This window comes from Chamaea fasciata, unplaced genomic scaffold (assembly GCF_029207755.1).
Source record: "Chamaea fasciata isolate MVZ Bird 193981 ecotype frontalis unplaced genomic scaffold, bChaFas1.0.hap1 SCAF_2, whole genome shotgun sequence".
Lineage (NCBI taxonomy): Eukaryota > Metazoa > Chordata > Aves > Passeriformes > Sylviidae > Chamaea > Chamaea fasciata.
The window spans coordinates 36709252-36723214 of NW_027094087.1; the positions used below are offsets into that span (position 1 = coordinate 36709252).

A 13963-nucleotide genomic window follows, 5' to 3' on the forward strand; every position below is an offset into this window, starting at 1 on the left:
GAGCACCATTAAATCCTTGTTTGGTGCATACTCAGTGCCTGCCTCTCATGTCTTGCATCATTATGTCAGTAGGTGACACAGGCAGACCTGTACACAGCCAACAAAGAGGCCCACAGAGTCGGAGCAAACCTTTGTTCCTGTGGCCCACGTATGTTGAGCAGTGGGCCTGAGAAAAGTCAAGATGTTTCTTGGGGAGGGATGGTGGATGTCAGGGAAGCCTTATTCAGACACAGAAAAGAACTGGCACAAAGAAATCGTACCTGGTTTCCTCAGCCACCAGTTAATGAAGTCTGTAGACTCAGTTCCTCAGTCATGTCATGCAGCTGTTCTCTAGGATCTCTGAAGTGTTGGAAAAAGCACTGATAGAAAAGTACACTTGCAGTTCCTTTTGGTCCACTGTGGCTGAACCATTACAATTATTTTTGTCAGCCTTCTCAATGCTTTTCTGCCCCTGCACCAAAAAAAAGCCCTTTAGCCTTTTTTTGGATAAGTATTACTTTAATTAAATATATTTACATTATAGTTACCTTTGGAATAATTATTCAAGTGGTCGTTTGTTGTAAATTATTACTTTTTATATCTCCCAAATTCTAATTAGACATTTCAATCTACTGATCCTGTCTCCACTGAAATCAGTGACACAATACCCACAGAATCTGGACTGGACCTTCTGTGCCCACTCATTTTTTTGTGAAAGCTGCATTTAAAATATGGCCTTTAGAGATAACATTTCTAGTTCAGGGTTCAAACAAATTCATATCTTCAGGGTGAATGAGGGAAGAAACTTAAATCATCTGAGTCATTTGCAGAGATCGATGCAAGACCACACGCTCTGGTTTGCTTGAAGCGGCAGGAAGGTTTGCAGAGGAATAGCCTAAAGGGCAAAGCCAGGCAATAGTAAGCATATACATACTCACATGCCTGTACTTTTGGGCTAATGGACATGCCTCCTGAAGCCATAAATCCTTGCTCTTCTTGTCATTTTAATTCTTTGTACTTCACATACCTGCGAAGGTTAGAAGGCTGTCAGTGAAACCACAACAAATGCACTTCAACATCCATGCTCTTTGATGACACAGGACAGTGGCTCCTTCTCCAAACTCCTTCCTCCAAAGCCAAGAGTAATGCTGCTGGGTTCTCAGGCTAGCAGAGGGGACAGGCTTGGTGTCACACAGATGTACAAATGGCTGTGCTGACACTGACTTGTGAAACTGGATAGCAGCTTCTGACTGGGGAAGTCTATTGTGCAGCAGTGGAGCATTGGGATGAATCCTATTGGAGGTGCAGGCAGCCTCCACTCACCCTCTCCAGGGCTCTTGGAGCCTTCTCTTGATGTGTCAAGGGCTTGTCTTACCAAGAAAACTCACATGGGGTGAGATTTTGAAGCTACTTTTTTTCTCTCACCTTATTTCTCGTGTATTTAAATTGCTCAGCTTCCCTAGTCTTTCTCTGAGTAGTCAGCAGTAATAGTTGTAGTCCAAAATCTGAGAAGTGCTGTATTTGAGCATTGATTTGCACTGAGCTGTGTGGAGTGGGGTTCTCTCCTTTCTGTGAACATGCTCTGCACAGCTCTCACCAGAGCCAACCCTTAGTGCAAAGAAAACTGTGCTGGCCCTGGTTTTTGACCTGGTTTTCACTCTCAGTTTTTTCCTCTAATATTTTACAGCTGCCTTCCATCTTTTTTCCCAGCCATGCAGCACTAATTGCATTGAGTCACTTATTTTTCTATAATGTTTATTAGGCATTAGCCAGTACAAATCTCCTTTGTATAATTACCATTGTTGGTGATGGCATAAATAGACACATAGGTCCTTGGTTTATCGAGGCTCTTTTAGCTAAGCCCTCACTAGAACTGAGGAAATTGGATGATGCGCCTGATCCAATGCCCAAAATTTAGCAAAGATGTGAAAATATTCAACATATGTCTGTACTGTTAACACATTTCTTGTGACCTCTAAGTCTGTTGGCTGTGTGAAACAAAAAGGTATGTTTTGCCCCATGTTTCTGGTCCCCTTCTCAGCCTACTCCAAGCAATTGGTTTTCTCATAACAAAAGACAAAGGAAAAGGGAAGGATCCAGTGCCCACTCACCAGAGCTTTCCCTTCAGTTTTGATGGGGTTTATTTCATGTTCTTAGAGGCAGGGGTGTTAGGTGGTACAAAATACAGATCGTCTAGAGGACCACACATTATAGGCCTCAACATTAAACAGCTGCACAGTCTATATTAATTATTTCAAGGGAAAAGTTTATTTTGTTGGAACATCTGCAGAGAACACACAAAGCATTTGTGAAACTCTTTTGTCAAACACAGGTCAAAATTGGAACCACAGCTACATGGATGTGTCCTCCTAATTAAAGCTGTGCTGTGTAACCTCCCTGAGGTATTACATGGCACAGCACAGACAGTAAATAAGTAAAACATCCCTCTTAGGAAATAGATTGAGCTTAACACCGTTTCTGATGGTGTGATGGTCTAAAAGATAACGATCCTTGGAGCACATGGCACTGTCTCTGGAGACCTCTAAGCAAGAATGAATTAGAAATTAGTGTCAGGTAGACAAGATACTGCTTTGGTTAATTGAATCAGCTGACCAGTCTACTTGAATTTATGAGGTGATACACATCATCCCATATGCCTTTCTGGGAATGCTGGTTTGAAATTTATCACCACTCTGAAGATATATGGGATTATCTGAAATGAAATGTCCTGCAACCCACTGCATAAATCATGCATTGGTCAGCAGCCTTTTTTTTTTTTTTCAATGTCAGTTCCGTCTTTTGAGAGAATATATTGTGGTAACATACGATGTGTGTTTTAAATACTAACCTGAAGCTGTCCTTCCCCTCCCTTTATTTTCTGCTTTCCCTCCCCTGCAAGCTTCCATAGTGACTGTCATACAGCTTGTCAACAATGTAGTTGACACTATAGAAAACGAAGGTATTTAAATTTTTTTCTTTCTTGTTGTACAACAATGCTTCCTATTTTCATTGTGAAACATTCCAGCAGAACCTCACTAATCTACACTGACCGGCAATCCTGTGGCAGGGATTGGGTTTTGCAGATCAGCATGTTCACCAGCAAACATGAAAATGCCAGAGGAATGTACCACAAAATATCTGTGGGTAACTGGAGGTGGTAGAAAAGGTGTCAGGCTTTCATCCTCTTCTGTTCAAGTCAATGTTTCTGCTTGTTTATTCTCGTTGCCTTCAGAGAATATAATAGACTGATAATGGAGCCATATTTTTGAGATTATCCTGGCTGCAGAGACTGGGAAACAGAAGATGACACAGGAAGTCTGTAAAGTATTCCATGCTGCAGCAGATCTGGGTTATGTACTCCAGTGGTATCACATGGAGAGGAGCACAGTGGTGGCTGGCTGGTGGCTGGTTTCTCCCAGGAAACCCTGCCAGGCAGCGGATGTGTGAGCCCAGGTCCACGGAAGCCGTGGCTCTCCCGTGGCATTGGTGTGGCCGTTCAGCAGAGCATGGCAATGTGCTCCAAGGACCCAGCACTCACCTCTTCCACTGACCTCCTGGGTAACCTCAGGCATATCATGTTATAAGTGAGCCTGTAATGTGGGGATATCACTGTTTTCTTTTTTTCATAAAGCACTGAGGAAATGTCTTGTTATCATAGATAAACATTACTTTTATTTATTTTGCAACATTCTTCCTACCCTTGGGCAAATGTCAACTCAACATCAACTCAGGTTATCCACAAGTCAAAAATTGCATCTGTCCTTAGCAAATTTAAGACAGATTTTGTATACTTCAGCTAATACAGTCTGCATAATACATAAAGATAAGTAATTTTTTTTGTGATACTCCTGATTTTTTTTTCTTGAGCCAGTGTCACAGTAATTTTGAAAAACACTTTTTATGCCTAGCTAGTGATGCCAGTTGAATATTTGTTCATGTACATCTGTTGATTTCCTGGAGTGTAAAGAGTGCCATTCTTCTCACTATCAAAAAGAAAAAAATGAACTAGCCAAGGTTAATTCAAAAGAAAGTTCTATTCAAAAAATAGACAAATAACCTTGAAAAGAAACCACAGGCACTGCAAATGACCTTGCCTTCCTAAGGGAAAGCTTAAGCAAACACACTGGCTCCTTATCATCCTTTACAGGTCAGAAAAAGCCAGTTTGGCAGCAGTTTCAGCTGTCACTGGAAATGCTTTGCCCACTTCCCAGTTCCTTATATGAAACTTAGGATTCTTGCCTGCTCTGGAGCAGAGCTGGTAGAAGTGGTGAATAATTAGCCACACTGGAGCTCTGGGCAGATTCACTGCCACAGGGTCATGGGAGGATGGGGCACCTGCCCCAGGGGCCTGCCCAAGGTTGTGCAAGTCAGCAAATTAGTGAGGTTCTCCTGAATCCTGATCCACACAACTCAGAGGGCCCTGACACATCTCAGGTGCAGTGCTGTCACACTGACCCAAATACAGCAAAATCCACTGTACAAAAAAGAGAGAAGTGCAGAAGAGAGGTTAGGGCCGGTTCAGACACTGCTGCTAAACCTGTAGTAGCCTCAGCCCTCCTCTGCCCAGGACATGGCAGAGAAGAAGGAGAGCTCCTGCCTGGCTGTAGAGCTAAGGAAAAAATCACCATCACCACATGCACCACTGTGCAAGGGCAAGTGTGGTCTTAGCAGGTGAAGGGCTGGAGAAATCTCTTCCCGCACTTGTGTCTGAGCCACAGAGCTCAGTTATGCACTGTGATGCCATAAAGGTCGTGTTTCTCCTTCCAGACCTCCTCCAGCAATGTCATCCAGAGACTTTGCCCGATGACTTCTTGCATGAAGCCCAATAACATGCAGCTGAACAAGAGCATATCCATCTAGGAAACGCTGCAGCTTATTCCCTGCTCTTGTCTCGCATACAACCCCTTTCCTTGCTCTCTCCCCCACCCCTGCACTCTTTCCATACTGGAATGCCTCCCTTCCCACCAGCTAGCATGGCAGTGCAGGTGGGAGGTGGGTGTGGGGTTGCGGAGCGTTGTAGCTGATAGCCCCATTAAATGGCTTTGTATTCTATTCTATTCAGGTTCTTATACCGTGCCCATCACCATGGTATCTGAGCCCAGGTGGGCCCAGATTTGTTTGAACCGGCCCTGAGAATGGTAGATTCTTATTTTTCTGTTTCAAAGTGAACAAGTGAGAGAAAAATGTACTTTGCAATTATAAGCCATGTCGATGGTGGATAGCCCTTTTTTGTGTTAAGAATTACAGCTCTAATGTAATTCTATATCTGTTCAGTGAGGGTAAATAATTAAGATATGATAGAAAAGGAATATGATACAGGACATAAACGTTTCTTTATGTATGTCTGCATTTGACAGGCAAGCTTATCTTGTACGTTTAAATGAAGAATAATTAAAAATCCTACTAAAATGACACCGTGGCAGCTGTACTTTAGAAATATGCATGCAGAGGTTTTTTTGTATTTTCACATGTAATACAATGCTGGTGACAAGCTCCAAGTTACCAGTTTTTGCTTTTCACTTTGTATCTAACAGTGTCTGTTATGGATCAAGGACAGAACTACAACAGAGGTGATTTTTCTGGGACACCTTCTGCCTGTGGGCTGGGGTGGGCAGAGCACTGACTTGATCTATTTGGTTTTTTCTTCAACTGTTTCACATGTACTCTTTCATTTGAATTCTGTTGGGTTCAAAAGATGCATGGGAATGATCAGGCACTTTTTTTGTTTCAAAATTCAGTTTTCAGTCAATCACATTATTTGCTTGCAAACTTTCTTTCTTGAAGCCATTGGAGATGGAAGGGGAGTAAGATAAGATTCCATAAGCATGCTGATTGCATTTAAAGATTTTGTGAAAAACAGTAGTTCAGACATTTTGATTTCTTGGACTCATAGTTTCTAATACAACCCAGTAGCATCTTAAAGGGCAAAATGCCTGAGAGTGGCCATGTTTTATTTCTTTGCTTGTTTGCATTGGCATCATAATGCAATTTATTCTCCTCCTCTACCCCTCTGGTCAGAGCATGGCTGACCTGTGTCCGTGGCCTGTGGTGCATGCTGTGATTTGAATGTGCTGTGAGGACTCAGGCAAGTGCATGCAGGACACTCTGCTCCTCTGTGGTCTCATCCTAACAGAGCACTGTGGTTCTCTTCCCTGCTGCAGCGTATCATTGGGATACCTCTGACTGGATGCCCAGTGCTCGGTTGTCCGACATCGAGGAAGTGCCCAATTTTGAGACGACAGATGGAGGCTCGGCTCATCATGGCAGTACCAGAGAATTGGAAACAGATTACTACCTTGGTGGCTACGACATCGACAGCGACTATCCTCCCCCTCATGAAGAGGAGTTTCTGAGCCAGGACCAGTTGCCACCGCCTCTTCCAGAGGATTACCCAGACCAATATGAAACCCTCCCACCCTCGCAGCCGGTCTCAATGGCAAGTACTCTCAGCCCTGACTGCAGGAGACGGCCGCACTTCCACCCGAGCCAATACCTCCCTCCCCACCAATTCCCCAACGAGACGGACACCACAGGATCTCAGACTGGGAACGAATTTAGTACTTTTGCTGTTGGCCCAAGCCAGAACACAGAAAATGTTAGTGCAGGTAAGATGCCCTTATCTTTGCACAACACTCTCAACGCCTCCTCCTCTGACGTCTCAGCCGGCTGCGGCTTTGATGACTCCGAAGTAGCCATGAGTGACTTTGAAAGCGTGGAGGAACTCAGCCTAGAAAATGTTCACATTCCATTTGTGGAGACCCAGCACCAGACACAAGTGTAAAGGAAGCTCCTTTCTTCTTCCTCTTCTTTTTTTAATTTTGTCATTTGGTCCAATTAATAGTATAAATATTGAAAAGAAATTTTGCTGAAGGTGTGTCTATATATATATTGGGCAAAGAAAAGTACACTATAACCCATTATTAACTTGTTCAGAAATGATACTGTATGTGCAGACACGAAGAGACCAATTGTTAAGTATTATACATCACAAAATTGTTACAGACAATCTGGAGAGTGTGTACCTTCTATTTATTACCAAGAGTAAAACTCAGTTTTTTGAGGCAGGGGGAAAAATAACTGCTAAATAATTTCTTTCTCTCTCACAAAGTTGGGTTGTTTTGTTTTGGTTTTTTCTTTTTTGCATTGTGTTATTAAAAGTGTTACAGTGTTACGATCTCCCCACAGTATTAAGGAATGGGTATGGATCATTCTAGGATGCACGGTTGCATGAAATTTTATGTCAGCAAAGAGTAGTAGCAATTGATTGCTGAGGCTGCTGCATAGAACATGTCAGATGGCTAAAAAAGCAACATTTACTAATTGACCCATCAAAGACAAGTGACCAGTTATTTGTCCATAAATATTTATCTACCCTTTTGTTTATTACATAGCATTTCATTCTACTTTGTGTAGGGTAACACACATACATAGTTTATATTTACTCCAAATTGGCTTACTTAAGTTGTCACTTTTAAAATCTGATGTCAAGTGCATGTGCATAGCTTTGCCCATGAGGACTTCCTGAAATGTCAGCGTTTGGCTGAGGAGTGGCCTAATTTTTGCCCCAGCTGTGTGTACACAGCTTCTCTTACCGTGTAGGCAATGTGAACATGGATCTGAAAACATGGGGTAACCTACACAGCTGATCATTTTTTGGAAATTTCTTGCTTGGGCAATCAGCTCTTTAGCAGCAGTCCTCATGCTGCAGTTACTGCAGTAAAATCAGTTGCAATTAAGTTACATATAAGGCTGCTGTAACCTCACATAGTTAGTTTAACATCTTTTGGCAAATGTCCATCCCTAGAGTTCATAGGACGAGTTCTCGCCTATTGTAGACTGACCCAGTCAATGGAGCTGCATGAATGGACTGTGGCCAAAGATCTGTCTCTAGATTTTCCACTGGCTGCATGATTTTGTAGGATTTCAGTACATCCAAAGGTTTTTTCCAACCCAGACTGAAGTTTCCAAAGGCAGACTTCAGAATATTGTTGTGGAATCAAGGAAACCATGGCACCTGTATGCTTTTATGCTTCCCTCCGGCTGATTGAAGTAAGTGATCATTCACATTGCTTTGGTCAGAGCAGTCAAGTGCAATCTGGAAATACGAGATTTTCACTCAATGTATTAAAGCAGAGTATATACACTTGTTGCTTGGTGCTCTGAAAATATTTTTTACCACTGCATTTTACAATGTCTGTGTACCTTACCAGTGAATATGAGTCTACAAGCCTCCATTACTGTTGGGTTTTCATCCATTTCTTCCATGGCATCATTCTGACATTCTGAAAAGCTATTGAATACCTCAATCATTGTGATAAATTAACAGATTCATTAGCAGATTTCCTGTGCTGCTTTTCATGTCCTGTCCCTTGGTCCATCCCCTTAACTGGACAGTTTCAGCAGTTGTGTGCCAGCAGTTGTATTGACATGTGTTTCACACAAAATTAAATTGTCGGCCATTTCTTGACATACGGGAAGGGTTTATTCAGAAATTTTCCCCAAAGCAAAGAAATTACTGGTAGAATGTAATTCAAATAATTTCAGCTTGTAACACTTTTAATAAAACAGGATTTCTAGAATTCTTGGAGTAGGTGCAGTGTGTTGCTGCTTCCCTCCAATAGCTCAAACAGCTGGATAAGATTGGTGTGGATATTTTCTTTGGGATGATGCAGCAATTCTTCAGTAGAACACCATTCATTATGCAGGTATTTGAATAGAATGAGTGAACTTCTGGAAAAATGTACTGCACATACAAGTATTATCAAGTACTTGTCTGCAAATAGGTCCTGTCCATTGAATTTATGAATGTCACTTGATCTTCTCAAAGTAAACGTGCTTCTGTAACAGTGGTATTTTCTGAATGTGCTCATGGTGCGTTTCAAACCCTTTCCCCTGATCCTATTCCTGTGTTTTTAAGAAGAAAAAGATACAGAAATTTGTATTGAGATTGCAAGGAACTGAGGGATTTGCCAGAAGGCCATAAAATGGTTTGGCAAGCCAAGAAGCACGGATAGAGGATAACTCATATTGTTCATGAAGTCTGTGTTACAGGAAAAGAAATGCAATTAGATTGATGTCTCTTCAAGAGTTAGGAGCATCAGAGTTGGCAAAGCAATTCTGCAAATTTAGCTGCACTTTTAAAGCTTGTATGACCTTCTGAGAATATGATCCTCTCTTAGCTCGGGCTGCAGTTTACATGAGATTTGCTCCTACTCAGTTTTGGTTTGAGATATTTTTGTCCATTATGCAATTAATTCTGTTCAAGCCCCAGCTAGTTATTAGGTGTACTTGTCACCTGTCTTCTGTAGTGAAAGTTCTTGTGTAAGCCTGAGACACCAATATCAAACCTTTACTGGGACATATCAAAAGTTTCACGAAGGACAGCACGATGGGAGCCTAGTGATTGCCATATTAAAAAAAAATCAATGTTTCTTACCAAGCTTGTTGCCTCAGTAATATATTGTTGGTAGTGAGTTTTAATAGTAAAAAATGCATAAATACAATGTATAGTACTTTTTCTGATTGATGTTGTTGCCATTTCATTTCACTGAACACCTACTTATTAAAGTGCTATTGGGAAGGTGCCAAGGATCACCCGTTCAGCCTTCTCTGTCCTATTCATGATTTCTATACCTCAGTATCTCCTCCCCTCCAAATCTATCTTCAGATTCCCCTCTGTGAATATTGGTACTTCTGTGGCCTTTCTGGTTCTGTTCAGGCTCTTTTTGATAATTTTAAGACCTGAATGCAGATATAAAGGTGGAATACCTCTTAGGGAGTAAGATTTTCATATTAACATCTCTTGTTAAACCAAGCCATTTTATTTTCTTTTTAATTACTATTCCACACAAACAAGAGTGAAAATCTTCTAATGTGGAACATAAGAACACATTCATAACATAATGTAAGAATTGCTGTTCATATTAGCACTTCCAGTATATATTTCCATTTTCTGCAATATGATGATTTTTGTATCACTGCTGCTGTCAGGTCTCTGGTTCTGCAAGAGCTATCCTGCACATCTCTGCTTATCGTGTGTGTCTGTATTTCAAACTGCATCCCTGTAGATGGCTCTACTACACAGTATTTTCTTTCAGAATCATCTGTAGTAGATGATTTCATAGGCTTAATGAAGTACTTTTGAGTATCAGTGGCTTATAACTTAGGATCAAGAAAGTTTTTGCTTTCTGGAAAGAAGCAGCAAGAGAAGAAAAGCAACTTCTTAAAATATAAATACACATTTATATCAGAAATCATAAACTTTGCCAAGGGTGTATGAGTCCAAGTAAAAGGGTGCTTGTTCTCTGCATATTGATCAAGTCGAGAACATCATGTACAGTGCTGACCTTTTTAATAACATTGGCAATGGAAAGAGCCTTACAGTGACTACAAAGTGATTTATTCTGCCAATACCACATTATGTGGCCTTGTGCAAAAGAAAAATTAGGCTTATGTATGGCTATATGTAGGCTTACCTTCTTAAGTATGTTAATTACTTTGCCTTTGCATTATAAACATTAAAAAAAGAAAAGGGCAAAAACCCGCCACAAAATTACAGATACTGGATGTAGTTGCTATCCTTGACCAGTATCTTAAAGTGGAATAAAGGGCCAAATGTGATACCATGGAGCTGTAGAATCACTTCCCTCCCATGGGAGAAAATGGACAACCCCACTAGAAGACTACCATAAAGTTGCCTTCCTCTAGGACCCTCCTACAGGATACAGCATATGAAAGCAACTAGGAGGACTTTGGAATGCAGAGATTCACTACAGAACTGTGTGAATTTCCTGTCAGTCAAGGTGTTTTCCTTAAGCACAGTGATATCTTTGATCCCAAACTATCCCACGGGTTTCTTTAACATATAATTCCAGTAAAAAGCTGGAAGGAGTCAAAGGCTTCTCACTGCCACTGTTTCCCTGAACCTGAAAGTTGTGTGCTCCATCTATCAAGCAGGGTCTCCATCTCTACATGTCCCACAAAGAACTTAAATTTTGGTCTTTGGAATTTTTTCTCCCGTTCTCTAAATTCTTTAGTGTAGTCTGAAGCAGGGAGAGCCTTGATGTATCGGTACCCTCTCTTGTCAGAAATTTAGTGTTGCTGCAGCACAGTGAATAAAAGCATGTTGTGAAATGCTGATCAATGGGGAGGCAGCAGCCTATTGTCTGTGTGAGCCAGGAGAGACATTTTGAGAATATGACTGAAAAGTTGTTGCTCTTGTCTCCTGTAAATGCCATCATAAAGAAAAACGTGGGCTGAACAGGACAAATGGCTAAGAACACACTTTACTCCTCATCAAGCTCCTGTTTGAAAAAGCTAAATGGATGCTGTAGTAAGTATATCCTTACAGTCAATAATAACTGCAGTCATGGAAGAGGGAGTTGAAGGTGCCCTGGACCAGTTCTGCTAAGCTTCATTGAAAAGGAAGCATCCTTAATAATGGAGGAAGACGGCTCTTCAGAACCAGTATGAAAGTACATCTGTGCTTTTTAGATGATGTTTGGAGCTATTCACTCAGTAATAATGGGAAGTTCATTGGTTTACAACAGGAGAGTTACATCTTCAGCTTCATTCCCTGATGGTTTACCATCATTGACCATGTGGTAAAAACTGTGCTTTTTGCCTGTTTGCATCTCTGCTTCTCTCAATACACCAAACTGTGATTTGAGCCTTAGGAATTTAGACCATTGCCCATTACCCATGGTTTTTAGCCTGTATTTCATGAACTTGCATTTAACATCTCCATTATCAGAAGGGCCATTCAGTTAGTAAATTAGCTGCATCATCCAAGGGATGGGCGGATGGGGAGGAAATGAAATTAAATTCATTTCTTTATGTAATAATGAAAAGCAATAATTGCAAATATGTCGTATTACACAAAGGCCATAAGTAATCTTTACCAGTGTTAAGAGTGCACTTGAACTGTATTATGGAAAGAGATTGGAGCCCTCGGAACCGTAGCATTCTTTTGTCATAGGAAACCTGAAACACTATAAATCAGCAATGCAATGAGCCCTTACTGCCGCTTTTCAGGAGATGACAAAGATGTTTAGGAGTGAACGCAGTTCTCTTTAAAGCACTGTATTGGAAAAGATTGTCTTGTAAATTTTACCTGTCTCAAGCAGGCTGGTTTGTAAAAGATGTATGTTTTGGTGTTTAAAAAGAAGTTTATAAAATAATGTATATAATGGTTTAAAATTACCAGGCTTTTGTAGATATTTGATGCCAATCAGGTTGCTTTAATTTCTTTTGTTTGTTTGATATAATTCTAAGGAGTCATCAAAGTTGGTTTAAACTTCTAAGATAAGAGAAAAAACAAAAAAGTTTTAGATCTGAAAACTTTTTAATCATTTCAAAGTGTACTGTAACTTTCCTTTGGGTTCAGCTCTTTTTGTTTAACTTCTCTCTGGTTTTAAGAAGATTTTTTTATTGACTTTTTTAAATGAATGTGTTTTGCACAAAAAACCTGGAGATATGATTTATATTTCATTTCAAGTAGGTATTAAGAAATGTCATTTTTCCAATGACAACAAATTCAACCTTATGCAAAAGGGAAAGTTTATCACTTTGAGTGGGTATAGTTCTCCATCTGAAAACTAATTGTTCCTTCATAATTGCTGTTGGCAGTATTGTCTTGTGTTCTTTTGCTATAAAAAAGAAAACAACCAAAAAAAAAGTGTACAGGTTTGTAACTGCCAAAATTTGCTAAAGTTGATGGTTAAAATAAGTTTTCCAAGTAAACAAAAAGAAAAGCCCAGCTGTGTTGACTGCTTCTTGATTTTTCTCCTACTATCAAAGGAGGGAGCAAGGTAAGATACACCAGTTCTTCAAGGAATGTAGCATTTCATTCCCTCTTTGTGTTGCAGAAAATGCTACTTTTTTGAATTCTTTAAATTAATTTCATTATTACATGGAAATTCCTCCATAGAGGCCCCTGTTTGCACTGCAGAGCACTCTTGCCAAGAGTTGCTTAGCTGATGTGTGTAAGCTAAAGCAGTTCCCTGATTAAATCCACATCTTCAAAGAAGGCAAAAGTCATCATTGCATCCTGTAGCCATCTAGACAGTGAGGTCCATCAATGGAGACAGTTTGAGGGGACAGTGCAGCTGTCTAGTTGGTTAGTGGGGGTAGAAGGAGTGGGTGTGTAAAGCAGCATCCCACTCCACAGTGTGCCTGCCATGGGCATCTCTGTGCTCCAGCATCATGGCACTGGCAGGTGGGACCAGCTGGGACAAGTTCATGTGTGTTGGTGCTGCCCCTGGAAAGAGACGTCATTGTGCTGGGCATGATACTTAGTCTGGCCAGGGCCTTGCATTCAGGGATATCCCATTTACTTCTCCTTCATCACACCTTTTCATCTCCACAGCCCAAGCTGCCCTGGCTGGACTGGACTGAAGCATGGCTTCAGAAGTGCAGTGTAGGAAGAAGGGGAAACAGTCCTTCTTGAGCTCTTTGGACACCCTGCCATGACACAGCCAGGAGCACCCCTCATGCTGCTGGGGAGGAGGGATGATGCCTGCAGTGTGTGTCCCATTAGAGCAAGGACTCAGAGCAGTGTTTCAGTCACCACCAGTCAGCACACAAATACCCCTTCTCAGACATCTTGAAATAGAAGTTTAAGCTGTGGAAAGGCAAAATACCAAGTCAACATTAGAAGTGTCTCTTCCCTCAAGTATACCCTTTTCTTTTCTTCCTAGTATGGATGACTTCTTTATTTTAGCCAGTTTCCCATTTAATCTTCTATTTCTATTTCTGCTTGTAGAGGATCTCTTTTTTTCTTTTCTACCATTACTTGTAGATCTTGACACAATCTCAGGGAAATACTTGTGGAGGCAGAAGTAGCCTGGCAGTTCAGCGAGGCTCGCTGTTGTAGTGAGATGAAGCAGAGCATTATAAGAGAAAGGGAGTGTAATTCAGGAAACACTGAAGATTAAATAGTGTAAAATTTTTTTCAGTTTAATGTTCAAAGCTAGAGATACAAAAT

General features: G+C 40.9%; 1 protein-coding gene across 1 annotated transcript in view; it reads left to right on the forward strand.

The window, feature by feature from the left end:
• FAT3 (FAT atypical cadherin 3) overlaps positions 1-12797 on the forward strand; it is a 335343-nt gene extending 322546 nt beyond the window's left edge. Inside the window, exons 27-29 of the mRNA XM_066175676.1 lie at positions 2879-2938; positions 5514-5549; positions 6141-12797. Coding sequence (XP_066031773.1) covers positions 2879-2938; positions 5514-5549; positions 6141-6760 — 716 coding nt within the window. The 3' untranslated portion in view covers positions 6761-12797. The remainder of the gene's footprint in view (positions 1-2878; positions 2939-5513; positions 5550-6140) is intronic.
• The last annotated feature ends 1166 nt before the right edge of the window (positions 12798-13963 follow it).